Below are 24308 nucleotides of genomic sequence, written 5' to 3' on the forward strand. Positions count from 1 at the left end.
ACCTCCCTGCTGTGCTATCGCTCCAGCCCTTGTGTGCAGCTGTCTCTTGCCATTGGTTTCTCAGCCCACACGGACTCAATCTTACCCTCCCTGATACGGTGTGTGTGGGGAGTGGGAGCCAGATCACCCGTGCCCCCCAGCTCCAGGCCAGGTTGATTCTTCAAGTGCTGGGAAAAACGGAAAGTTGAGAAGACAGATGTCACATGAGAATACAACTTGTGCGTCCTGGCCCGGCACGATAGTACAGTGGGGAAGGTGTTTGCTCGCGCTCAGCCGACCCAGTTCGATCCACGGCATCCCAGAGGGTCCTCAAGCACCATCAGGTGGGATTCCTGAGTGCAGAGCCAGGAATGATCCCTGAGTATCCCTAGATGTGGCCCCAAAACAAACAAAAGGAGGGAGGAGGGGGCAGAGAGGTGATAAAGGGGCAAAAGACTTGCCTGGAATATAGCCACCCCTGGTTTGAACCCAACACTGCCTGGAATGGCCTCAAACTGCTCCCTGAAATAAAATAAAACTTTGTTTTTTTTTCTCTCTTTGGGTCACACCCGGCGATGCACAGGGGTTACTCCTGGCTCTGCACTCAGAAATCACTCCTGGCGGTGCTCGGGGGACCCCATGGGATGCTGGGGATTGAACCCTGTCAGCCGCGTGCAAGGCAAAAGCCCTCCCCTTCGGGGCTGGAGTGATAGCACAGCGGGTGGGGCGTTTGCCTTGCACACAGCCCACCTGGGTTCAATCCCCGGTACCCCGTAGGGTCCCCTGAGCACCGCCAGGAGAGATCCCAGAAGTCAGTTGTGAGCAACGCCAGGTGTGACCCCTGAAACCAAACCAAACCAACCACCAAAAAAAAAACAGAGATGAAAGCTAAAGGCGGGAGGGGGCGGGGGGGGAGGCAAGGAGAGAAGGCACGGCGGGAGAATCGGCCGTCACGCGTGAAGATGTCCTTAATTGTAACGACACGGGAACATTTCGTTTGGAGATGCAGCAGAAGAGCGAGGCTGCTCCTGGCCCATTAATCTAATGGCTGTTAGTCTCTCTGTGAAGGGGGCCACGGGGCGGGGGGGGGGACACAAATCCCAGCTGTCGGCTAACGCTGCCCTCAGGGGGAGCCACCAGGAGCACTGGTGGAGAGCGGGGCGCTCGCCCGAGGCAGGGCTGGGGGCGTAGACACCCTGCGGGGTTGTCCCCAGCCCAGAGGCGTGCCCTGGCGAGGCTGGAGCCATAGGACAACAGGCGAGGCATGTGCCCTGAGCGAGGCCGACCCAGGTTCAATCACGGCACCCCCACAGCGACCCCCAAGCCCCACCAGGAGGGATCCCTGAGCACTGAGCCAGGAGTCAGCCCTGAGCACCGCCAGATGTGGCCCCAAAACAAAATAAGGGACAGACCAGGGGTCAGAGGGATCATCCAGTGGGGAGGGTGTTTGCCTTGCCCACGGCGACCCGGGTTCGATTCCCAGCATCCCATAGGGGCCCCCAAGCACCACCAGGAGTGATTCCTGAGTGCAGAACCAGGAGTAACCCCTGAGCATCACCGGGTGTGACCCAAAAATGCCAAAAAAAAAAAAACAACCCAACAACCAAAAGAAAGACCAAATAAACTGCAGGCTCGAGCTGGTGGCCGGTTTGACAAGGGCGGAAATGGCTGATTTGGGCAGTGGCAGGGCTCTACACCCCTCAAGGCTCAGGGCTGACTCCTGGCTCTGTGCTCAGGGATCCCTCCTGGTGGGGCTCGGGGTCGGCCGCGTGCAAGGTCAGCGCCCTCCCCGCTGGACTGTGGCCCTGACTCAAGCTGTCGACCTTTCTACACCTGTGGACCAGCAGTTAAAGATCATGGGGTTAATTCAAGGTCTGCTGGGTCACACGGGGTGGTCAAGGGGAAAAGGAGGAGGAGGGGGAGGAGGGGGAAGAGGGGAAGGAGGAGGAGGGGAGGAGGAAGGGGAGAGAAGGGGGAGGAGGGCGAGGGTGAGGAGAGAGGAGGGAGAGAGAAGCGGAGAAGGGGGAGGAGGAAGGGGGAGGAGGAAGAGGGAGAGGAAGGGGAGAAAAGGGGGGAGGAGGGCGAGGTGGAGGAGGAGGGAGAGGAGGGAGAAGAGAAGCAGAGAAGGGGGAGGAGGAGGAGGGGAGGAAGAGAGGGAGGAAGGGGAAGAGAAGTGGAGGAGGGGGAGGAGAAGTGGGAGGAGGGGGAGGAAAAGGAAGGAGGGGGAGGAAAAGAAGGAGGGGGAGGGGAGGGGGGAGGGGGAGGGAGGGGAGGAAGAGAGGGAGGAGGGGAAGAGAAGTGGAGGAGGGGCGAGGAGAAGTGGAGGAGGGGGAGAAAAAGGAAGGAGGGGGAGGAGAAGTGGAGGAGGGGGAGAAAAAGGAAGGAGGGGGAGGGGAGGGGGAGGAGGGGGAAGAAAAGGGGAGAAGGGTAGGAGGAGGAGGGGAGGAGGATAGGGAGGAAGGGGAAGAGAAGGGGAGGAGGGGGAGGAGGAAAAGGGAGGAGGAGGGGGAGGGTAAGGAGGAGGGAGAGGAGGGGGAAGAGAAGGGGAGGAGGGAGAGGAGGAGGAGGGGAAAGAAGAAGAAAGGGAAAAACACGGGGAGGAGAAGCCCTTCCAAGCAGAGAACAGCTTGTGTAAGGTCGGGAAGGAAACACACGGTCCTGCGCGTTCCCCCAGTAGCTGTGCGGGCGGCCAGACTTTGGAGGCACATGCTGGAGATTTGGGGGCTTCTGAGGGTGCCGGGGAGCCAGGAGGGGGGGCGGGGGTCGCAGCAGACGCACCAAAATTTAAGCGGAAATTCGGAAAAGCGGTTTCCTGCCTTTTGAGGCGATGGAAGGGGGCAAGGGGGTAGCAGGCGGGGGGGGGGGGGGGCGGGGAATCCTGACGCCGTCACATGCCCTAAAACAGAGGGTGGGAGGCACAGGGGCCATAGGGCAGCGGGGAGGGCCAGGGCAGCGGCCGACCCGGGTTCGAGCCCTGCCTCCGCCCCTCCCTGAGCCCCGCCAGGAGTGATTCCCTGAGCACTGCCGGGTGTGGCCCCCATCAAAACAATAAAATCAAAGAGAATGAATGAGTGGCTGGGGCCAGGGGTACTAGGCAAGGTTATTTCGCCTCGAGCACTTTGGGGGGAACCCTGGGGTTCTCAGCAGGAGGCGGAGGTTGGGGAGAAGAAGCGGGGAGACGTGCCACTTGCAGCGGGGTGGGGGGCGCGGGGCCCCGTGGACTCCCCGTGAGGGCTAGAGCCTGCGGATGAGTCAAAGCCGCCTGAATAGAACCGAAGCATCTGTGCCCAGAACCTCCCCCCCCCCCCCGCCCCGCCCCGCGCCAGTGACTCACGTTCACTCGACCTGGGGTGTGGCACCCGGCAGCTTCATTTTCCTCTCCTCACTGAGGAAGAAGAGAAAAACCCACAAGACCCATGAAACCTATGAACGCCCCCAAATCAATCCCACTGTCTTTTCTGCTTTCTCGTCCCCACACCTGCACCCCCGTCCTCAGGCGCTGTGCTAGCCCCCGCCGCCAGAGGGCGCTCTCGAGCCTAAATCTGGTTCCCCGGCCCCAGGGCCTTGACATGTGCCTCTCTGTAGCCTCAGCCTCCTCACACCTGCCCTCCGAGGTCCTTCGGTCCTTCGCTGGGCTGAAAGAGCGACTGTCTCCTTTCTCACGTCTTGCACTCATTTTCCTAGGAGCATCACAAACCAAGGAAATGGAAGTTGTCTGATATGCCCCATGTCCCTTCAACCCCTCCAATCCCGCCCCCTCAAAAGGCCTCTAAACACAGTAAGTGCTTGTTGGCTGACGAACAGGACCCATCAGGCCGTGGGGGTGCTCTAGAGCTATGCTGGGAGGGGTACCCCAGGAGCGCTCTAGGGTGAACGGTGGTGTGGCAAGGTGTAGTAGATGGGTAAACTGAGGTCCAGATTCAGGGTGACAGGGGGCGGGGAGGAGAATGTCCCTGGAGCCTTGAGGACGCAGTGGGGAGAGAGGGTTCCTAACCAGGGCAAGAGTGGGCTTTAGTTTAGTAAGGGGGGCCAGGGATCCCCACACCCGCCTCTGTTCACCCCTAAAAGCAGCCTCACCCCCGGGGGAGGTAGGCTTGAGGAGGCCCATTTCTACAAGGATGCGCTCGCAGCTGATACTGCAGCCCTGCACCCCCTCTCCCTCCTCCCCTCTCCTCCACCCCAACCCCCAATTCTCTGTCTCTCTTTCTCTATCTCACTCTATTTCTCTCGGTCTCTCCCTCTCTCTCTCTCTGGCTCATTCTGGCACCAGGCTCCCACCCACCAGGAGCCCACAGCCAATGGCAGCGCTGCCTGATGACGTAATGCGCCCCTGCCGCCTTCCCATTGGCTGGCCTGGAGGCCGTGCTGGGCCCGGGAAGGCTGAGCGGGTGGGCTTATGCGGGCTCTTCTGGCCGGGCCCCAGGGCGACACCTGGGCTCCTCCACATTCCTCCCCTCCTCCCGCATTTCTAGACTGATCCTTTGTTCAAATGCTCTTTGGAGACCCTGGGGCCCCCCCCAACCCCCACCTGCCCCCCCATTCTGGACTCTGGCTAAATTAAACCCTTCTGCCTCCCCCAGCAGCCCCCCCAGTCTGAGTCTGCACGCCCAGCCCCCAGCCCCGATTCTGCACCCCCAGCCCCGAGTCTGCACCCAGCCCCCCAGGCCTGAGTCTGTACCCCCAGCCCCAAGTTTGCACCCCAGCCCCCAGCCTAGAATCTGCACCCCCAGACCCCCCTAGCTCCAAGTCTACACCTCCAGCCCCCCCAGCCCCGAGTTTGCACCCCCCCTGCAATCAAAGACCCCTTTCAGGGAAAATGCACGCTCAAAACAAAGGCCCCCGCTGTGCCCCCAGCCTCCCCCACCCCCGACAAAGCCGGGAGAAGGACCCCCTCGTCCACACACACATTGTCCCACCCATTTGGCAGAGGAGCTGTGAGCTATTGCCAAACTGGGCTGGGAAGCCGGGAGGGGGAGGGGGGCGGGGGCGCCCCTCTTAATTATCTTGTTCACTTGTTTATTTACCGGCAGCTCTGGGCTTCAGAACCAGCCTTGTTGTTCTGTCTACACTCGCACTCGGCAAACATTTATTTGCTTCCCCTCACCCCCAGCACGGAAGGGGGCTCGCCCTCAGGGGTGCCTGGTAGGGGGCAGGGAGGCATTTGGGGGCAGCCCAAGAAACCCAGAATAACTACCCCCTTCAATTCTGACCTTTCCTGGAAACACGCTGGTGGGCTTGGGGGCACCTGAGCCCTGCTCACCCACTTGAAACTGCCTCTCCTTTTCCTTTCCCTTTGCTTCAGGCTTTGGGCTAGTCTGAGCAGCACTCAGGGCTGACTCCTGACTCTGTGCTCAGGAATTAGTCCTAGCAGTGCTCAGGGGATCCTAAGGGATGCCGAGATCAAACCTCAGCGGGCCACATGCAAAGGCTCCCCGCTGTGCTGTCCCTCTGACCCCTCAACCTGAGTTCAAAAATTTGTACTTGGGGCTGGAGCAATAGCACAGCGGGGAGGGCGTTTGCCTTGCATGCGGCTGACCCGGGCTTGATTCCCAGCATCCCATATGGTCCCCCGAGCACTGCCAGGAATAATTCCTGAGTGAAGAGCCAGGAGTAACCCCTGAGCATCACTGGTGTGACCCAAAAAGCAACAACAACAAAAAATTGTACTTGTGTGTGTGTGACTTCATTTTTCTTAAATCTCAACTATTGATGCATTGGTGATTCTCTCTCTCTCTCTCTCTCTCTCTCTCTCTCTCTCTCTCTCTCTCTCTCTCTCTCTCTCTCTCTCCCTTCCAGTCTAGGGACTGAGGAGCACTCTAGTTCTGACCCATGCCATCACCCGGAGGGCTTCCCGGAAGAAGGCGCCTTCTGAGCGTCTGCTCCCTCCAGCCTGCCTGGCCCCCACTTTGCCCCCACCGAGTCCCGGCTGCCTGTTTGCTCCTGTCCGTAAACAGCACGATGCGGACCCGTCTGGAATCTGGCCTCTTCCACTCATCTCCCGCTTCTGAGATGCTTCCAGAGCATGGAAGGTTTCCAGAGCTCCCCTCCTCGGCGTTGATGATGACGATGTCCAAGCGGGTGGACAGCAGCGGGCGGCTCCCTGGACGCTGCAGAAGCTCCCTTAGCTGGCCTCAGGCCGCCACCCGCGTCATCGTTAGAAAGCTGGCAACAAACAGACGCTAATAATGATTGTTTGGAGCCACACCCGGCGGTGGTCAGAGCTGACTCCTGGCTCTGTGCTCAGAGATCACTTCTGGTGGTGCTCCGGGGGTCCTCTTGGATGCCGGGGATCGAACCTGGGCCTGTCCCATGCAAAGCAAAGGCCCTTCCTATTAGACTGTCGCTCTGGCCCCAAGGCCTGGCGTTTCCCATCATATTTCAAGCGCGGGGATCTTTGCTCTCCTTCCAAATGCTACTTCCATCAGTCCTGCCCTCTCTCACCTGCACAACCCACCCCTGAACGTCACCCCCACGCCCCTATGCACCCTTCTCCACCTGCTCTGCCTCCCCTGGTCCAGCCCCAGGGCCTTTGCACTGCCCACTCCCCAAGCCCCGTGGCAGTTCTCCACCTCCCTCTGTTAACTCGGTTTCTTTCTGACTTTTGAAAAAATAGATATAGGTCAAGGCTTGAAAGATCCAGGGACAGGAGACTGTCATCAGACGCGCTTCTGGTTTTGTGCCAGCACAAGGCTGGGCACAGCCCATCACGCCATTAAAATAAAAAATCCCTTCCAGAATGGCTTCAAGGGGCAAATGAAGACGAGGTCTTCCTGCCCGCCCGTGTCCCAAAGGGGCACTTTTGACACTGAACCGGTGACGGAGATGTTGTCGGGGGGCAGCGTGTCCCCGGGGAGGGCTCCCGATTTTGGCCGCCTCCCTCTGCCTTTAATTATTTTGTCGACAAGACTCACAATTCTGTGAGTCAAGGTGGCATTTGAGGAGGGACAGCTCCCTTTAGCATAGCTGACAGCTAATTTGTGGAAAGTTTAATTACAGGCAGCGTTAATTAACTGGCAGAGCGCTGGGCGAGGAAGGCAACCATCTGTTCCCGAAAACGTTTCTGGGCCTGGATGGGAGGCCGGGAGGGGTGGGCAAGGCTGAGGACGAGGCTTGGACAGGCGGGGAGGAGGAGGAAGGAAAGAGGAAAGGGGTCATAAGTCACGACCTTTGCTGTCCCACATCTTTTTGCTTGACCCCCAGCCTCCATGGGGCCGCGAGGGATTGGCAGCTGCCCCTGGTACTGACTGAGTGTGGCGATCACCTTGCCTTGGACTCTGTGGTCGTATCATGAGGAGCAGAGGGTGTGGAATCGAGGAGGTGAAAGACACACGGTGCTCTGGCTGCATAGGCGCGCGTGTGCATCCACCAAGGGAGCCTGGGGAGCTGGAACAAGGGCAGGGATCAGTACTACCCCCAAGCAACTCAAATGCTCTCTCACTCTCGGTCTGTCTGTCTTTTCTTCCTTCCCTTCCTCTCTCCCTTCCTCTGTCTCCCTGTCTTCATGAGGATGAGCCGGTTCATGCTCACAGTCCCCTCAAATTACCTTACCCTTTTTGAACGGAGCAAGTGCTGATCCTCAATGGGCCTCAAGGATTTCATCTGAATCATCATCAGCATCATCCTGTTGATCGTCGATTTTCTCAAGCGGTCTCAGTAACGTCTCCATTCATCCTAGCCCTGAGATTTTAGAAGCCTCTCTTTACTCGTCCTTCCCAAAGGTGCCGCATTGGAGGCTCTTTCAGGGTCAGGGGAATGAGACCCAGCATTGTTACTGGTTTTGGCATATGAATATGCTACAGGGAGTTTGCCAGGCTCTCCCATGAGGGCAGAAAACTCTCGGTAGCTTGCCGGGTTCTCCGAGAGGGAGAACTAGGCTATAAGATGTCGCTCGGCTGCTTTGCTTCCGGGAACTTGGTTTTATAGTCTCTGGATATTGGCCGTTGATGGGATTACATGACGCCAGGGGCAGTTTGTGGGTGTGACCGCCTAGCTACTGGAAAATGGGGGATCTGGGCAGAAGAGGCCCAGTCCAGAACCGAGTAGGCTTGGAGGTCTCAGCCCCGGGTCCCGCACACCTGGGTTCCTCTGCCGGTTCCTTCATGCATGAGGCTTGTCCAAACATGTGGAGAGTGGCCTTGAGCATGGCTCTGGCTGGGCTCCAGAGGTCTTCAGCTGCCGCGGCTCTGCTCAGGGCAGGGAGGGAAACTCAACCCGCCCCCTCCGAGGGGCCCGATTGAAGACAGCCAGGCGCGGGGGCAAGAGACTCTATCATCATCTGAATAATTAATTAAAATAAAGATGTTGGTCACTGTGGAATCTACTTTCACCAAACTTTCTAGAATAACCCCAATGCCAGTGATTACTTTGTAATGAATTACAGGAGTCTTTGTCTTGCTTGGTTTGGGGGGGCACACCTGACGGTACTGGGGGCTGACTCCTGGCTCTGCGCTCAGGGGTCACTTCTGGCGGTCTAGGGGATGCCGGGGATCGAACCCAGGAGGACCACGAGCGAGGCCAGCGCCCTCCCCGCTGCCCTCTGGCCTGGCCCCTGGCCTGGCTTTTGGTTTGTGTTTCCTGAGGTGACTTGTTTTCCAACAGGGTAAATGCGGGGCTGCAGAGACGGTTCCAAGGGCCAAGCACAAGCTTCGCCTCCAGGAAGCCTGAGTTCGTCCCCGTCACTACGGCTCCCCAGCTAGGAAGCGACCCCCAAACCAAAACATCTGGGTTTAGGTGTTGGATTTGGAGCCCTACTCTGCTATGCTCAGGGCTGACTCCTGGTTCTGTGCTCAGGAATCAATTCTGGCAGTACTCGGGGGACCCTGCAGGGTGCTGAGGGTACAACCGGGGTGAGCCACATGCAAGGCAAACGCCCTCCCCCCATGGACCACCGCTCCAGCCGCCAAGCTAAAAGTGTTTAATTTTTAAAAAGTTTTTTTTTCTTTTTGGATCACACCTAGCGATGCACAGGGGTTACTCCTGGCTCTGCATTCAGGAATTATCCCTGGCGGTGCTCAGGGGACCATATGGGATGCTGGGAATCGAATCCGGGTCAGCCGTGTGCAAGGCAAACGCCCTACCCACTGTGCTATCGCTCCAGCCCCTAAAAAAAGTTTTTAACTGAGATATCAAAGTGCACTTACATTTTTCCAACTCAAGTTATTTTGCTTCACACACACACACATACACACACAGACACAGAGGAAGCAGGATAGTTTGTAGTCTAAACTACTGAGACATGCATCTCAGAGTATAGAGCTACAGGGGCCGGAGTGATGGTGCAGTGGGTAGGGCCTTTGCCTTGCACGCAGCCAACCCAGGTTCGACCCCCCGGCATCCCACGGGGTTCCCCGAGCACCACCAGGAGTGATCCTTCAGCGCAGAACCAGGAGTCAGCCCTGAGCACCTCTGGGTGTGGGCTCCAAACCCAAAACCAAATTCAGAACAACAACAACAACAAAAACCCTCAAAGTCTAGTGCTAGAGAGAAACAACAGGGGCTAAGCCTTCCACTTGCCTGAATCTCGGTTTGGTATTTGTTTGGGGGTCTCACCTGGCAATGCTCAGGCCTCTCTCCTGGGCTCTGTGCTCAGGGACCACTCCAGGCCAGGGATGCTGCGGATCAAACCCAGGTTAGCTGCATGCAACGAAAGCGCCCTGCCCTCTGCCCACGGGCCTGGGTTTGAATCCCCCGGCACCATGCACGCCCACCTCCACCCAGCCCCACCAGGACCCACTCCTGCCCACAGAGCCAGGAACCTGTGCTGAGCACCGCCGCGTGGAGCCCAGAGCCCTTTCCCCCAACACAGAGACCAGCCCAGCCCTGGGAAGCCCGGGTGAGCTCTGCAGGCGCCAAGGGCCAGCGACTCCCATATGCGCGCGCACACAGGCCCCCGCTGGGGTCGTGAGCTTGGCTGGAGCTGGTGGACGCCACCTCGGTGGAGGCCAGGACGAGCGGCGAGGGGCTGGCACTCGGGCAGACGCTGGTTGGCAGCGTGCGGCGTCCCTGCTGGATGAGCGCCCAGGGCTGGCGAGGGGCCCGCGGCGGCTGTCAATCACGGGGCCCTCCTCCTGGGAACCCGCGAGATGCCCAGCGCCTTGCCCGCGGCCGTGCCGGCAGCTCGGATCTCCAGAACTTCCTTTCGCGCGTTCTTGCTTTCCTTTTTTGGCTTTGGGGGTCCCACCCGGCAGTGCTCAGGGAGGACTCCAATGCTCAGGGATCACTCCTGGCGGGGCTCGGGGGACCCTATGGGATGCCGGAGATCGAAGCCGGGTGGGCGGAGTGCAAGGCCAACGCCTACCCCTGTGCTCTCACTCCGGTCCTGTTCTTGCTTGACTGGGGGGCAGGGGCTGCTGCCCGGGGTCGCAGAGCCACAGCTGGGTGCTGGGGCAGGATGCGGGCGCGCGCTCATGGCGCTGGGGGCCAACTCGGGGCCTTGCGCACGCTCGGCACGGCCCCGCCCTCTCTCTGTGGGGCTCTTCTTTCCCCGCGCTCCACTGTTCTTGGGCAGTGCCAAGGCTCAGAACTTGGTCTCACGTGCCAGCCACTGAGTCTCACCCAGGGCCTCGCCGAGCTTCTCTCTCCTCTCCTCTCCCTGTCTCTATCCCTCCCTCCCTCCTTGTTCCTTCCCTTCCTCTCCCTTTCTCCCTCCCTCCTTTCTCCCTCCCTCCCTCCTTTCTCCCTCCTTTCTTTCTTTCTTTCTTTCTTTCTTTCTTTCTTTCTTTCTTTCTTTCTTTCTTTCTTTCTTTCTTTCTTTTCTTTCTTCCTTTCTTTCTTTTCTCTTTCGGGGGGCTGGAGCAATAGCACAGCAGGTAGGGCATTTGCCTTGCACGCGGCCAACCTGGGTTCGAATCCCAGCATCCCATATGGTCCCCCAAGCACCTCCGGGAATAATTCCTGAGTGCAGAGCCAGGAGTCACCCCTGTGCATTGCCGGGTGTGGCCCAAAAAGAAAAAAAGAAGAAGCTAATTTCTAGACATCTCTTCCTCTTTCTATTGGGCTTCACCCAGCAATGCTCAGGGTCACTCCTGGCTCTGTGCTCAGGGATCACTCCTGGCAGGGCTCAGGGGACCCTATGGGATGCCGGGGATCGAGCTGTGGTGGCCATGTGCAGGGCCATGTCCTTCCCTGCTGTGCTATGGCTCCACCCCGACTTCTGCTTGTTCTGCCCAAGATGCCCCGTCCAGGGGGCCGCCCAGGTCCTCCAGGTGGGGCAGGAAAGTCTGTTCCTGCCTGCACTTCCGGCCACAGGGTTTGGAGCTTCTGATACTATGGCAGGGAGGGAGGGAAGGAGGGAAGGAGGGGGAGTGAGGAGGGAGGGAGGGAGGGAGGGAGGGAGAGAGACAGGACCCAGAGCGATGGTGGGAGGGCGCTTGTCAAGACATAACTGGCCTGGGTTTGATCCTCAACATCCCATAGGGTCCTCTGTGCACATTGGGTGTGGCCCCAACACACACACAACAGAGAGAAAGAGGGCGAGGAGGGAGAGACCCAAAAGACAGAAAGCAAAAACAACAACAACAACAACAACAACCCTGTACCTCCTGGTGCCACAGTGCTCCTAGGCGACTGTCTCAAACCAACGCCGCGCTCGCCCAGCTTGTGTGAAGACAGGAACGTGCCAGCAGCCAGTGATGCGGAGAGGGCGGGAGGAGGGCAAGAGAGAACTTTCTGAAAGGTTCTTCAAGCCTGAAGTAACTCCGCAGTGCGAAGTTTATTTAACGAAAAGCCTTTAAAAGAATCCTCAAGCAGCCCAGGCCTGAGCCCCCACATATGAGGGATGGGAGGGTGGGGCTCTCTGGGGGGGGAAGTCCTTTCCTTCTAATGCAGGTTCCTGAGGCAGGGAGGAAGGAAGGAAGGAAGGAAGGAAGGAAGGAAGGAAGGAAGGAAGGAAGGAAGGAAGGAAGGAAGGAAGGAAGGAAGGAAGGAAGGAAGGAAGGAAGGAAGGAAGGGAGGGAGGGAGGGAGGGAGGGAGGGAGGGAGGGAGGTGGGGAGGAGGGAGGGTGGGAGGGCAGGAAGGAGAGAGGGAAGGTGGGTGAAAGGGAGGAAGGAAGAAAGGGAGAGAGGAAGGAAGAAAGGGAGGGAGGAAGAAAAGAAGGAAGGAAGGAAGGAGGGCGGGAGAGTAGGGAGGAGGGTGGGAGGGAGGCCTTCCCCGGCACCCTCACATCTCCTCCCCACGGGTAGAAACGGGGCGCCCGAGTGGGACGAGGGTTCCCCCGTGCTCCGGGGAAGCGGGGCGCGGGGCGCGGAGGGGCGTGGCGTGTGTATGGGGGACAACCCCAGAGTCGGGAGGGCCAACATCCGCGTTCAAACCCACTTTATTCTCCGCAGCCCTCCAGCCCCCGCGGGCGGTCCCTGGGGGCGGGGGGGCGCGCGAGGAGGGGTGCTCGCGGCCAGCAGCTGCAGGCGGCGCGTGCGCAGCCGGGCCTGCACGGCCCAGACGGGCGGCCGGTGTCCGGGCAGCGAGCGGTCCTCGCCGGCGCGGCTATCCGCGGCCGAGTCGGCGCTGTCGTCGGTGGGCGCCACGGCCTCCTTGCACACGGGGCAGGCGCGGCGCGCGGCGTGCGCGAACCAGGGGTCGATGCAGCGGCAGTGGTAGGCGTGCGCGCAGGGCAGGATCTTCAGCCGGTCGCCCTCCTCGTAGTCGTCGAGGCAGATGGCGCACAGGTCGTGGCGCCGCGTGAAGGTGCGCACCTGGGCGCTCTGCGCTGCGGGCGGCAGCGGCGCGGCGGGGGGCGCGGCGGCGGCTGCGGCGGCGGCGGCGGCGGGGGGGCGCGCGGCGCGGCGGGGGGCTCCGCAGCCAGGCGGCCAGGCGGCGCAGCAGCAGCACGGTGGAGGCCAGCAGCGCGAGCGCGCGGCCCAGCAGTGCCCAGGACGCGGCCAGCAGCAGCGGGCGGCACGGCGGGCGCGCGCAGGCCGCGCGCTCGGGCAGCAGCAGCACGTGCGCGCCGTCGTGGCAGCGCAGAAGCCCGCGCAGGTCGTGCGACGCCGCCTCGCCCACGAACACGGCGGGGATGACGATCTGGCGCCGCCGGGCCTCGCGCACGGGCGCCATGCGCACCAGCGCGTCGGAGCGCACGTTGTGCACGATGGCTGCGCGGAAGCCGGCGCGCTGCGCGTGCAGCACCTTCAGGTCGAACGTGCAGTCGTAGCGGCGGATCAGCGCGATGGCCCCCAGAGAGCCGTTGCCCCGCGGCGGCCCGGGCCGCTGCAGCGGGTGGCACCCGTTGGCGGGCCGCGCCTCCAGCAGGTAGCCCCGCACCCCGCCCCGGCCTAGCGCGCCCCCGAATAGGGCCGGCAGGTCCGGGAAGTCCACGGAGCTGGCGTTACTCTCCAGCACGGCGCGCACCACCGCCCGCGCGGGCGCCAGCAGCGTGCAGAGGAGCAGGGCCGCCCCCGGGAGCAGGGGCGCGGCCGGCGCCATCCTCGGACTCCCCTGCATCTCCGGGAGGAGGAGGAGGAGGAGGGGCGGCGGCGAGCTGGTTCCGTGGGGTTGCCGGGGAGCCCCTCAGCGGCGGCGGGAGGTGACGGTGGTGGGTGCGGACCCGGCGGCGGGCATTCTGTCCTGGGGAAACCGGGCGCAGAGGGCCCGGCCGAGGCGCTCAGGGGGCCTGGCTGGTCGATGATGCTGAAGGTACGAACTCCCAGAGTTCTAGAAGCTTTCCCCCGGCCTCTGTGACATCGCTCAGACAACCCCAGCACCACCACCACCGCCTCTCATTCTGGGAGCCCAGAATGGGGCGCACCCAGATAGAATTATGTACCTGGGTTTTTTGTTGTTTTTTTTTTTTTTTACTTTTTGGGTCACACCTGGCGATGCACAGGGGTCACTCCTGCCTTTGCACTCAGGAATTACTCCTAGCGGTGCTCAGGGGACCATATGGGATGCTGGGAATTGAACCTGGATCGGCCGCGTGCAAGGCAAACGCCCTCCCTGCTGTGTTATTGCTCCAGCTCCTGTACCTGGGGCTTTTGAAGCCTACACAACGTTTTTGGTTTCGCTTGGGGGCCATACATGGCGGGGCTCAGATTTTACTCCTGGCTCTACTCTCAGGAATTACTCCTGGCAAGCTTGGGGGACCCTAAAGGGTGCCGGGGATCGAACCCCAGGTCAGCCACATGCAAGGCAAACCCCCCCTCCCCGCCATGCGATTGCTCCAGCCTAGACAAACTTTAGAGAAAACTTCGGGGCGCTGGAGAGAGCATAGGGGGGCACATGTCTTGCACATGACTTGGGTTCGATCCCCGGCATCCCTTAGGGTCCCCCTATGCACCACCAGGAGTGATCCCTGAGTGCAGAGCAAGGAGGAACCCCAGAACATCGCTGGGTGTGGCCCCTAAAATATCGCAAAGCAAGCAAACAAACAAAATCAGTGCATCTCACACTCATCGCATTCCCAGGCTCCTAGGCCGGGGGTGGGGGGTGGGGTTGCATGCACATCAGGGCTCAAAGCATCCCGGTATGCCAGAAGTTTCTGCAGCAGGGGTTGGAGCAGTAGCACAGCGGGTAGAGCGTTTGCCTTGCATCGGCCAGTCGGGGTTCGATTCCCAGCATCCCATGTGGTTCCCCCGAGCACCGCCAGGAGTAATTCCTGAGTGCAGAGCCAGGAGTAACCCCTGTGCATTGCCAGGTGTGACCCAAAAAGCCAAAAAAAAACAAAAGAATTCCCCGGAGGCCAAGAAAGACTGACCTTGGAGTTGGTGACATCCAGGGGTAACTGGGGGGAGAAGGCTGGGAGGGCAGCGGGCGAGGCTCAGCCCGAGCGGGAGCATATAGGGACATGCAAAAACGTTTAGAAGCAGCATTGGGGGCCCCCGGGCCACAGCACAGCGGGGAAACTCAGGTTCAACCCCCAGCATCCCCTTGAGCCCCCCTCCCATCACCACCAGGAGTAATTGCCGAGCACAGAGCCAGGAGCAACCCCTGAGCATCACCGGGTGTGGCCCCAAAACCAACTAAGAAAAAGAGCAAGAAAAAGAGCAAGACCGGGGCGGTCTGGATGAAGTGGTGAGGGGAAAGGGGCGGAGAAGTCGTCAGATTCCCAAGGTGCCGATCAGAACCGAAGGTCTCCACAGGCTTGGGCTGGGGCCAGAGTCTTGCATCGGGGTTCGAGGGAGGCTGCCAGGTCCTGGCTGGGCTGTGTTTGGTGCCAGCCTGGGCAGATGTGGGGATCTGGACTCGAGGCAGCTCGGGGCCAGCGGCGCAGCTGGCCGGGGCTGTTCGGTGATGAGACTTGTGGGCTGCCGCGAGGCCCCCAGGCGCCAAACCTGGCGGCAACAGTAACAACTTCCTCCCCAAGAGGTGGCGTGCCTGCGTGCCTGCGTGCGTGTGCGTGTGCGTGTGTGTGTGTGTGTGTGTTTAATTCTGGAATGAATTTAATTCTAATTCCGCAGACTTTGGGGAAGGGAAACAGCTGTGTTAATGAGTTAAACAGCGGGTTTAAAATAGCGAAGCATCTGTTCGCAGTCTGAGCCGGCCCCTGTGGAGGGCACCCCGAAGCTCTGGGGCTGGCGGTTCAGCGACTGGGGGTGGGTCCCTGGTTGGTTGCGGGTTCCAGAGAGGGACAGAGCCAGGATCGCTCTGAGTTTGGGGGGGGGGGGGATGATGCAAAGGCAGCCCTGCTGCGGGCTAGGTCCCCGACACCCCGTCTGGGGTTGGCTGCTCGGTGCTCAGTCTGCAGAGAAGGGGCTGTGATGGGACATCAAGGAGGACGCTGACCTCGCACACGGCCGACCCAGGTTCGATCTCCGTCATCCCACAGGGTTCTCCAGCACCACCAGGGGTGATCCCTGAGCTCAGGCGGATGTGGCCCAAAACAAAAAGGTGTTCTGGTCGGTGTTAACAGTTTAGGGAGCGTGGTCATACCCCAGGGGAGTCCAGTAGGACTGCAGAGTCAACCAGCGTTTCCCAGCGCGGGCAATGGCGCCCCCTGCTGGCAGGGCCAGGAAGGAGCCTGCAGGGGGCGGAGCTTTCTCTGCCTGAAGGAAGTAGATTTCCCGGGCCAGAGAGGTAGTCCTGTGGGTAGCTCACTGGCTTTATAGGAGCCCCACCCGAGTTCGACCCCGCCTTGCTCGCCATAGGGACCCTTCAGCACCGCCGGGAGAGATCCCTGAGTGCAGAGTCAGGAGTCAGCCATGAGCACTGCTGAGAGTGGACCCCAAAACACAAATAAATAAATACATGAAGTAAAAAGTGAAGAGTAGGGGCTGGAGCGGGTAGGGCGTTTGCCTTGCACGTGGCCGACCCAATTCGATTTCCGCCAGGAGTAATTCCTGAGTGCAGAGCCAGGAGTAAGCCCTAAACATCGCCGGGTGTGACCCAAAAAGCAAAAAAAAAAAAAAAAAAGTGAGGAGTGCCAGAGAGATAGTACCGTGGGTAGGACTGAGTCGGGTTCTACCCCCGGCATCCCGAAACCGCACCAGGCAGGAACCCTGAGCACAGAGCCACGAGTAATCCCTGAGCAGCACCCAGGGTGGCCTCAAAGCTTAAATTAATTAAGTAAATAAATGGAAGTTGTTAAGAGGACGAAGAACCTCCGGCTCTGGACACACCTTTCCGACTTGACCATTCTTCCTGCACTAACGTACGCCTCAGAGACCTGGGCCCTACGCAAACAGGACGAAAACGCTACTTGGGTCTCCCAGAGAGGAATCGAAAAAGCTATGCTTGGAGTATCACGTTTCACTCGAGTGAGAGAAGGAATCCGGACTTCCAACCTCCATGGACGATCGAGGATCAGGGATGCTGTCTCGTTTGCCAAGGCGTCGAAAATCAGATGGGCCGGACACGTAATGCAATTCAGAGACGACCGCTGGACTAGAGCTCTTACTGATGGGATACCACAGGACGTCAGAAGACCACGTGGCCACCCACCAACGAGATGGTCAGACTTCTTCATCAAAACCCTGAATGAACGGTTTGAGGCTCTTCGTGTTCCTGGAGCGAGCAGATGCCATTGGGCTACACTATGGAGATGAATGGAAATGTTATTGGCGCCCACTCAAGCGAATTGATGAGCAATGGAATGACAAGTGATACAAATGGATTTTTAAAAATTCTATAATAGGGGCTGGAGCAATAGCACAGTGGGTAGGGAGTTTGCCTTGCATGCAGCCAACCTGGGTTCGATTCCCAGCATCCCATATGGTCCCCTGAGCACCGCCAGGAGTGATTCTTGAGTGCAGAGCCAGGAGTAACCCCTGTGCATCGCCAGGTGTGACCCAAAAAGCAAAAAAAAAAAAATTTCTATAATAAAGTGGGTAGAACGTGTGAGTGGCTTTGCACCGAGCCCTGGGCAGCAGGGCTGCCTGTGAGATTGGGCATTGCACCGCCATAACGGGGTGGGGACGGGGATGGGGCGGGTAGGAAAAGCCACAAGCTGACCACAAAACCCCCCTCCCCCTGCCTGCACACACCTCTAAGCCCCCAGTCTTGGAACATCGCCCTGGCTGGACCAGCATGCGCTCCACTACACTGGCCAACACTGATTTCTTTTTTTTTCTCTCTCTCTCTTTGGGTCACACCTGGCGATGCACACGGCTTACTCCTGGCTCTACGCTCAGGAATTATTCCTGGCCGTGCTCAGAGGACGCTATGGGATCTGGGAATCGAACCCGGGTAATCCGTGTGCAAGGCAAACGCCCTCCCCGCCGTGCTATAGCTCCAGCCCCCCAACAGTGATTTCTTAATGTCCTGTTGGCTGCCAACAAGATACAAGATTCATCCCAGCCAGGGGCCGGGGAGATAGCACAGTGGGTAGGACGTTTGCCTTGCACGCAGATGACCCGGGTTCGATTCCCAGATCCCATAGGGTCCCCTGAGCACTGCTAGGAGTGATTCCTGAGTCAGAGCCAGGAGTTACCTCTGTGCATCGCCGGGTGTGACCCAAAAAAGTAAAAAATAAATTAAAAAGATCCATCCTGGCCAGAGAGCACAGTGGCCACCGCCTGAATATTTCCTACCTCCAAGCTCGGGAGCCAGGGCACCTGTAGCCCGCGCGCCCTGCGTGGCTTCTCATCCCTTTGGCCTTTCTGCCCCGTGAGCCGCGACCTCTGGCAGGTGGCTTGTCCTATGGGGGGCGGCGGACAGAAGTCTGGCTCTGGACAGAAACCGGCGACCCCTGAGCCATTAGGGACAGTGGTGAGAGCACCTCCCCCTTAACCCCAAGTACTGGTCCACCCTCATTTCATGAAACCCCAGAGCAGATTGGGAACCAGAGAATCTCTGTCCAGCCCCTTAACTGTGTGATCTCAAGAGAGTGTCTTCAGGGGCCAGAGTGAGAGCACAGTGGGGAAGGCGTTTGCCTTGTACGCAGCCGACCCGGGTTCAATTCCCAGCATCCCATAGGGTCCCCTGAGCACCGCCAGGGGTAATTCCTGAGTAAAAAGAGAGTGTCCACCTCTCTGAACCTCTCCGCTTTCCCCACCTGCAAAATGGTCTTATGGAATGCCAATCCCAGGGTCTAACTTGGATCTAACATGCACTTTTTTTTGGTTGCTTCTTCTTGGCTTGGGGGCCATGCCCGGTGGTGCTGGGGGGACTCCTAGTTCAGTGCTCAGGGGATAGTGTCCAGGGGACCATCCCATGCTGGAAATCTAACCTTGATCCATTTCTCTTAAAAAATTCTCACTGTGGGGGTTGGAGCAATAGCACAAGGGGTAGGGCCTTTGCCTTGCACGCCGCCAACCTGGGTTCAAATCCCAGCATCCCATAGGGTCCCCTGAGCACCACCAGGGGTAATTCCTGAGTGTAGAACCAGGAGTAACCCCTGTGCATCGCCGGGTGTGACCCAAAAAGGAAAAAATTTCTCACTGTGAGGGGCCGGATCAATAGCACAGTGGGTAGGACGTTTGCCTTGCAGGAGTCCAACCCGGGTTCGATTCCCAGCACTTGAAGGCCAGGCCCAGGACTCAGGGCCTCAGCCAGAGCCCCGCTGGGCTTGGTGTCCAGGGAGGAAGGAACCAGAAATACTGTCCATAGCCCCGTCTAGGCCCTAGTGGGAGCACAGCAGGGAAGGCATTTGTCTGTCTGGCACACAGCCCACCCGGGTTCGGGCCCACCGAGCACACCGCCAGGAGTAGTTCCTGAGTGCAGAGCCAGGAGTCAGCTCTGAGCACCGCTGGAGGTGGCTCAAAAGCCAACAAATAAATAAATCAAGATGTTCAGACAGAAGAGACACAGTTCAGAGAATCGAGGCCACCAGCCAAGGGTTCTGTGGGTGTTTAAATTAAATGTTCGCTTATTTTGGGGCGGGGGGGTGTGGATCTATGGGAGAGTGGGGGGGTGGCATTTGCCATACCTGTGTAGGGTCCCCCGGGCTCCACCATGACTGACCCCTGATCCAGGAGCAACCTCTGAGTACCTCGGGTGAGACGAAGCCCCCAAATTAAGCTAAAGAAACATTTGCTTAGTTTGTTCTTAGCTTTTGTTTTTTTTTTTCTGCAGGGGATTGAATCTGACCCCCCACCCCACCCCACTTGGCTCCAGCCCTTGGTGCTTCCTCATAGGCTCAAAAATTTTTTCTAAATTTTTTTTTTCTTTTTGGGTCACACCCGGCAATGCACAGGGATCACTCCTGGCTCTGCACTCAGGAATCACCCCTGGTGGTGCCCAGGGGACCCTATGGGATGCTGGGACTCGAACCCAGCTCGGCCGCGTGTGAGGCAAACGCCCTCCCCACCTCCCCCTTGGGCCTTATCCAGCCCAAGGCCCAGAAATTTTTCAATGTTTCCAAAAGTTATAATATGAGGTGATGGGGGTGGGGGAGGGACGTGATTAGATTTTCTTTGGAGGGAAGACAAATGTTTTGGAAAGAGAGGGAAAATGGCATATGAGTTGGGAAGGGCCCAAACGCAGCTGAATTAGCTGATTTGGTATCGGCACTGTTCATTTCCTGGCCGGTCTGTTCCACCTCCATTTAAAAAAAAAAAAATAGAAATAAAGCTCTGCATCGCCCCATGATGATCTCGTTAAAACGGCAAGAACGGGGCCAGTGGAGCGAGAGTCCAGCAGGGAGGGCGCTGGCCTTGCATGCAGCTGACCCGGGGTTGGATCCCCAGCATCCCATGGGGTCCCGGGAGTGATCCCCGAGCACAGAGCGAGGAGTAACCCCTGAGCATTGTGGGGTGTGGCCCAGAAAAAAAATTCCCTGACCTTCAGGGACCAGTGCTGCAGACCGCCCCCCCTCCCCGCTTTCAGAACTTTCTCCTCCCCCTGCACTGGGCTGCAAGTCTGCCTGGCCCACTCACGCGCCCCCACATAAGGGGAGGGAATCTATCCCGGCGCGCCCCCTGCTGGCGGGTCTCGGGACTTTTCAATCATTTGCCAGTGGGGCCAAGATGAAGGTGGTTGGGGTCTCCTTGGCCGTCTGAAAGGGGCAGAGGCGGGGATTTGAGGCCTTCTTTTGCATCTCAGTGGAACCTGTCCACACCTCCAGCAGTCCCGGTGTGTGTATATGTGTGTGCGTGTGTGTTTTCTTTGTCCATGTCCTTTCCCTAACCTGCCCCAGGGCCTTTGCACAGGTGATCCCTCCCACTACCTGGATTTCTCCTCCTGCTCATCTCCTTCTCATGGCCAGCTCAGGGTTTTTTCTGTTTGGTTGGTTGCTTGCTTCCTTTGGGGTCATACCCGGCGATGCTCAGGTTCCTCCTGGCTCTACACTCAGACATTACTCCTGGTGGCGCTCGGAGGACCGTATGGGGTGCTGGGGACCAAACCCGGGTTGGCTGCATGCAAGGCCAGCGCCCTCCCAGCTGGCCAGTGGCTCCAGCCCTCTCATTCTGTCGTTGTTGTTGAACTCATAACTCCAATGTCATTTGCTCTTTCCAAGCTCCCTGGAGGTGGTGGTGGAGGAGGAGTAGGAGGAGGAGGGCTGGATTCAGAGGGAAATGAGTGACACGGGCTTGGGCACCCCCCAGAGGGCTGCCTGTCGGGTCTCTGCTGTGTGTGTTGGGGGAGCCCTGCCCCCCACCCCAGGAAGCCCCATTCTTGCTCATCTCACTCGCCCAGAGATGCGGGAAATATTTTCTCTGCGCCTGACACTTTTGGCAAAATACAATCCCTCCTGCTTTTTTTCTGCGCAAAAAACATGTCCATCAAAAGCGTCCCTGCGGCGGCGGCGGGAGGAATGCAGGCGGCTGGAATGGGTCCGAGGGTGGCGGCAAGAGCTCCAGGGAGGCGCCGAGGCCCCGACTCTCTCTCCCGCTCTCTCTGTCTCTGTCTCTGTCTCCCTCTCTATCTGCATTTGGAGCAGGCCATTCATTATAAAAAAAATTTTTTTAACTACTAAAAATAATACAATTGTGTCTGTTTCTTTAACCCGAGAGGAATGCCTGTACGCCCGCCGCCTGTGCCCGCGCCAACCCACCATCCCCGCGAGGACACGCTCCGTGGCGCAGATTGGGAATGTTGAACCCAGAGACGGAAAGACACCGGCCTAAGGTCACACAGCAAAGACAGGATCGAAACTCTCGAGATTCTCCACTAGCCCGGGGAGAGCCTGGAAGGGCGTAAAGGCAGCAGGGAGAGGGAAAGGATCAGCATAGGCAAAGGGTGGTCCCCTGCTGGGGCCAGTTTCAATTTTGCCTCCGGTTGGTAAACTGAGTCAAAGTTATACAGGCTGAGAGGCTCCAGGTGGCAGGAGGGATGGGAACGGGGTGCTCTTGGGCATTGTCCCTGCCCGCTATATCCGAGACCCCGTACTTGGATATATGTGACTGCCATGCTGTGCAACCTTCAGTGAGTTGCTTGACCTCTCTGTGCCACCATTGGTTAAAATAAGGTATCAGAGGCCAGAGAGGTAACACAGTGGGCAGGGTGCTTGCCTTGAATGCAGCCAACTCGCGTTTGATTCCCAGCATCCCTTAGGGTCCCACAGGCACTGCCAGGAGTGATCCCTGGGTGCAGAGCCACGAGCCAGCCCTGAACACAATTGGGTGTCCTTCCCCCCAAATAGTAATAAAATAAGGCGTGAGAAAAGAATGCCCATCACTCCCCATGTCCCCCAAACACTAGGGACGGCACTTGGTTTGCTGTCGGTGTTGATCTGTCTGTGAAATCAGTGCAGGTTTGTTTTTCCTTTTCTTCGCTGTGGCTTTGGGGTCACACCCGGCGGTGGTGCTCAGAGATCACTCCTGGCCGTGTTCAGGGCACCCTACGGGATGCCAGGGATCGAACCCGGGTCAGCCTGCGTGCAAGGCCAGCGCCCTCCCCGCTGTCTGATCACTCCGGCCCTGGGGTGGGGGGTTTCCAGCCCCGCATCTTACCAGGCCCCCCCCCCTACCCCGCGGGGCACCTCCACGGGGCGGCTGGCGCTGGTGAACTGCAGCCCTCCCAGATCCCCGCCCCCCCCACTCCCCTCTCTCCCTCCCCCCTCCCTCCCCCCCCCCCCCCCCCCCGCTGCCACCCGAGCCGGCACCGCCGCATAAATCCTGCTTTACGACTGCGATGGAGGGAGCGGTGCGGCCGCCCCAGCCAGGCCCAATTAATTTTTCCGACTGGCATCTGTGCAGTGGGCGGCGCGCTTCCGAGCTCGGGGAGGGCGGGGGCAGGCCGAGCTGAGGACAAGGTCGTGGCCAGGCCCGAGGAAGCGCCGTGCAAGGAAGAGTTCCACGTTCCGAACCCTGGGCTTCCAGGGGGTGGAGCAGGGCCCCCGAGATGGCGCAGAACTCTAAGAAGGGGGTGCAACTATGAGCGTGTGTGCATGCAGAAACAACGGGGCGGGGGGCACACCCGGCGGTGCTGGGGGTCCTGGCACTCAGGAATAACTCCTGATGATTCTCCGGGGAGTCTGTGGGACGCCAAGGTTAAACCTGGGTAGACTGTATAGGAGGCAAAGGCCCTCCCCGCTGCGCTGTCGCTCTGGTCCTGTGTTCCTGCAATTTTTTTTTTTTTGCTTTTTGGGTCACACCCGGTGATACTCAGGGGTTCCTCCTGGCTCTGCACTCAGGAATGACTCCTGGCGGTGCTCAGGGGACCACATGAGATGCTGGGAATCAAACCTAGGGTGGCTGCGTGCAAGGCAAACACCCTCTCCACTGTGCTATAGCTCTGGTCCCATCCGTGCTAATTTTTTTTTTTTTTTTTGCTTTATGGGTTACACCCGGCAATGCACAGGGGTCACTCTTGGCTCTGCACTCAGGAATCACCCCTGGTGGTGCTCAGAGGATCATATGGGATGCTGGGAATCGAACCCAGATCGGCCGCGTGCAAGGCAAACGCCCTACCCACTGTACTATTGCTCCAGACCCGAACCCATTCGTGCTAATTTTAACAGAGCCAAAAAGAAGCAAAACTCCAAAGGAAGTGAGGGTAGGGCCACATAGCTGTGTGAAGGAACATCTCTAGGAACAAACGAGTTCTTAGCCTGTGCAAGGGTCCTGGGGGCAGGTGGAGCAGCGGGAAGACACAGAGAAAGGAAAAGGCTCCGTGGGGGCTGCCGCAGGGGGCGGAGGGGAGGGCGGCAGGGGGAAGGAGTGCAGGTGCCACGGGATCCAGGAGGCGGGCTGAGGGTCGAGCTCACACGCGCCCTCTTGTGGCTGCTGCGGGAAAGACCAAGGGGTGGAGGGAGCCAGGTGGAGGGGAAGGGGAGCTCGCGCGCGCCCTCTACTGGTGGTGGAGAGAACAATGGGGGCCCCCACGATGGGCAAGAAAACCCAGGGATGGACCCACTTGTGCCAGTGGCGAGCCCCCAGCTGTGCGCCGGAGTGGCGCGGCGGGAGAGGCCAGCAGGCTCTTTCCTTGCTTAATGTGTTCTCATCTTGCTGCAGTCACAGCAGCTGACTCTCTCTCTCTCTCACACACACACACACACGCACCCGCCCCCCACCCCAATCTCCAGGGACCTGAGGACCATCAGGGGCGATAGTGCAACGCGAGTGCAGCGTGCCTCGGAGTTTCCTTCAGGGCTGACTCCTGGCTCTGCACTCAGGAATCACTCCAGTCAGTGCCGGGGTGGGGGGTGGGGGGTGCCTAGGGGAGGCGGGGATCGAACCCAGGTCGGCCCCATGCAAGGCCAGCACCCTCCCCACTGTGCTATCGCCCCGGCCTCTGTAGTTGTGTCCTTTGGGCCTACACATTGGTGGTGCTCAGGGGTCGCTCCTGGTGGTGCTCCCACATGCAAATCTTGTGCTCCAGCCCTTTGAACCAACTCCGGGACCCTGGAGCAAGGCTCCAAAACCAGGTCTGCGGGGAGTGGGGGCTGGGTACCACTCAGCTCTGCCGTTCCCACTGGTCTGACCCTGGGCAACTGGGATGCTGGGGGGTGGGGGGGGGCGGTCCAGCCTGGGTGAGGAAGCACCGTTGGGAGGGGCCCAAGGCAAGTCCCACCCTGCCA

The 24308-nt window shown here is 59.3% G+C and overlaps 1 protein-coding gene and 1 long non-coding RNA gene across 2 annotated transcripts in view; both read right to left on the reverse strand.

Annotated features, from left to right (window-relative positions):
* The window catches only part of LOC129401998 (uncharacterized), a 7529-nt gene extending 4108 nt beyond the window's left edge, over window positions 1-3421 (reverse strand). Inside the window, exon 1 of the long non-coding RNA XR_008628488.1 lies at window positions 3314-3421. This is a non-coding gene — a long non-coding RNA (uncharacterized LOC129401998). The remainder of the gene's footprint in view (window positions 1-3313) is intronic.
* Window positions 3422-12282: 8861 nt separating this feature from the next.
* Window positions 12283-13399, reverse strand: ZNRF4 (zinc and ring finger 4). The gene is made up of 2 exons (XM_055124656.1): window positions 12769-13399; window positions 12283-12722 (listed from the first exon to the last, which is right to left on the reverse strand). Exons 1-2 carry the CDS (start codon window positions 13397-13399, stop codon window positions 12283-12285), a joined length of 1071 nt encoding a protein of 356 aa, XP_054980631.1.
* Between the last annotated feature and the right edge of the window lie 10909 nt (window positions 13400-24308).

Source organism: Sorex araneus, chromosome 2 (genome assembly GCF_027595985.1).
Source record: "Sorex araneus isolate mSorAra2 chromosome 2, mSorAra2.pri, whole genome shotgun sequence".
NCBI lineage: Eukaryota > Metazoa > Chordata > Mammalia > Eulipotyphla > Soricidae > Sorex > Sorex araneus.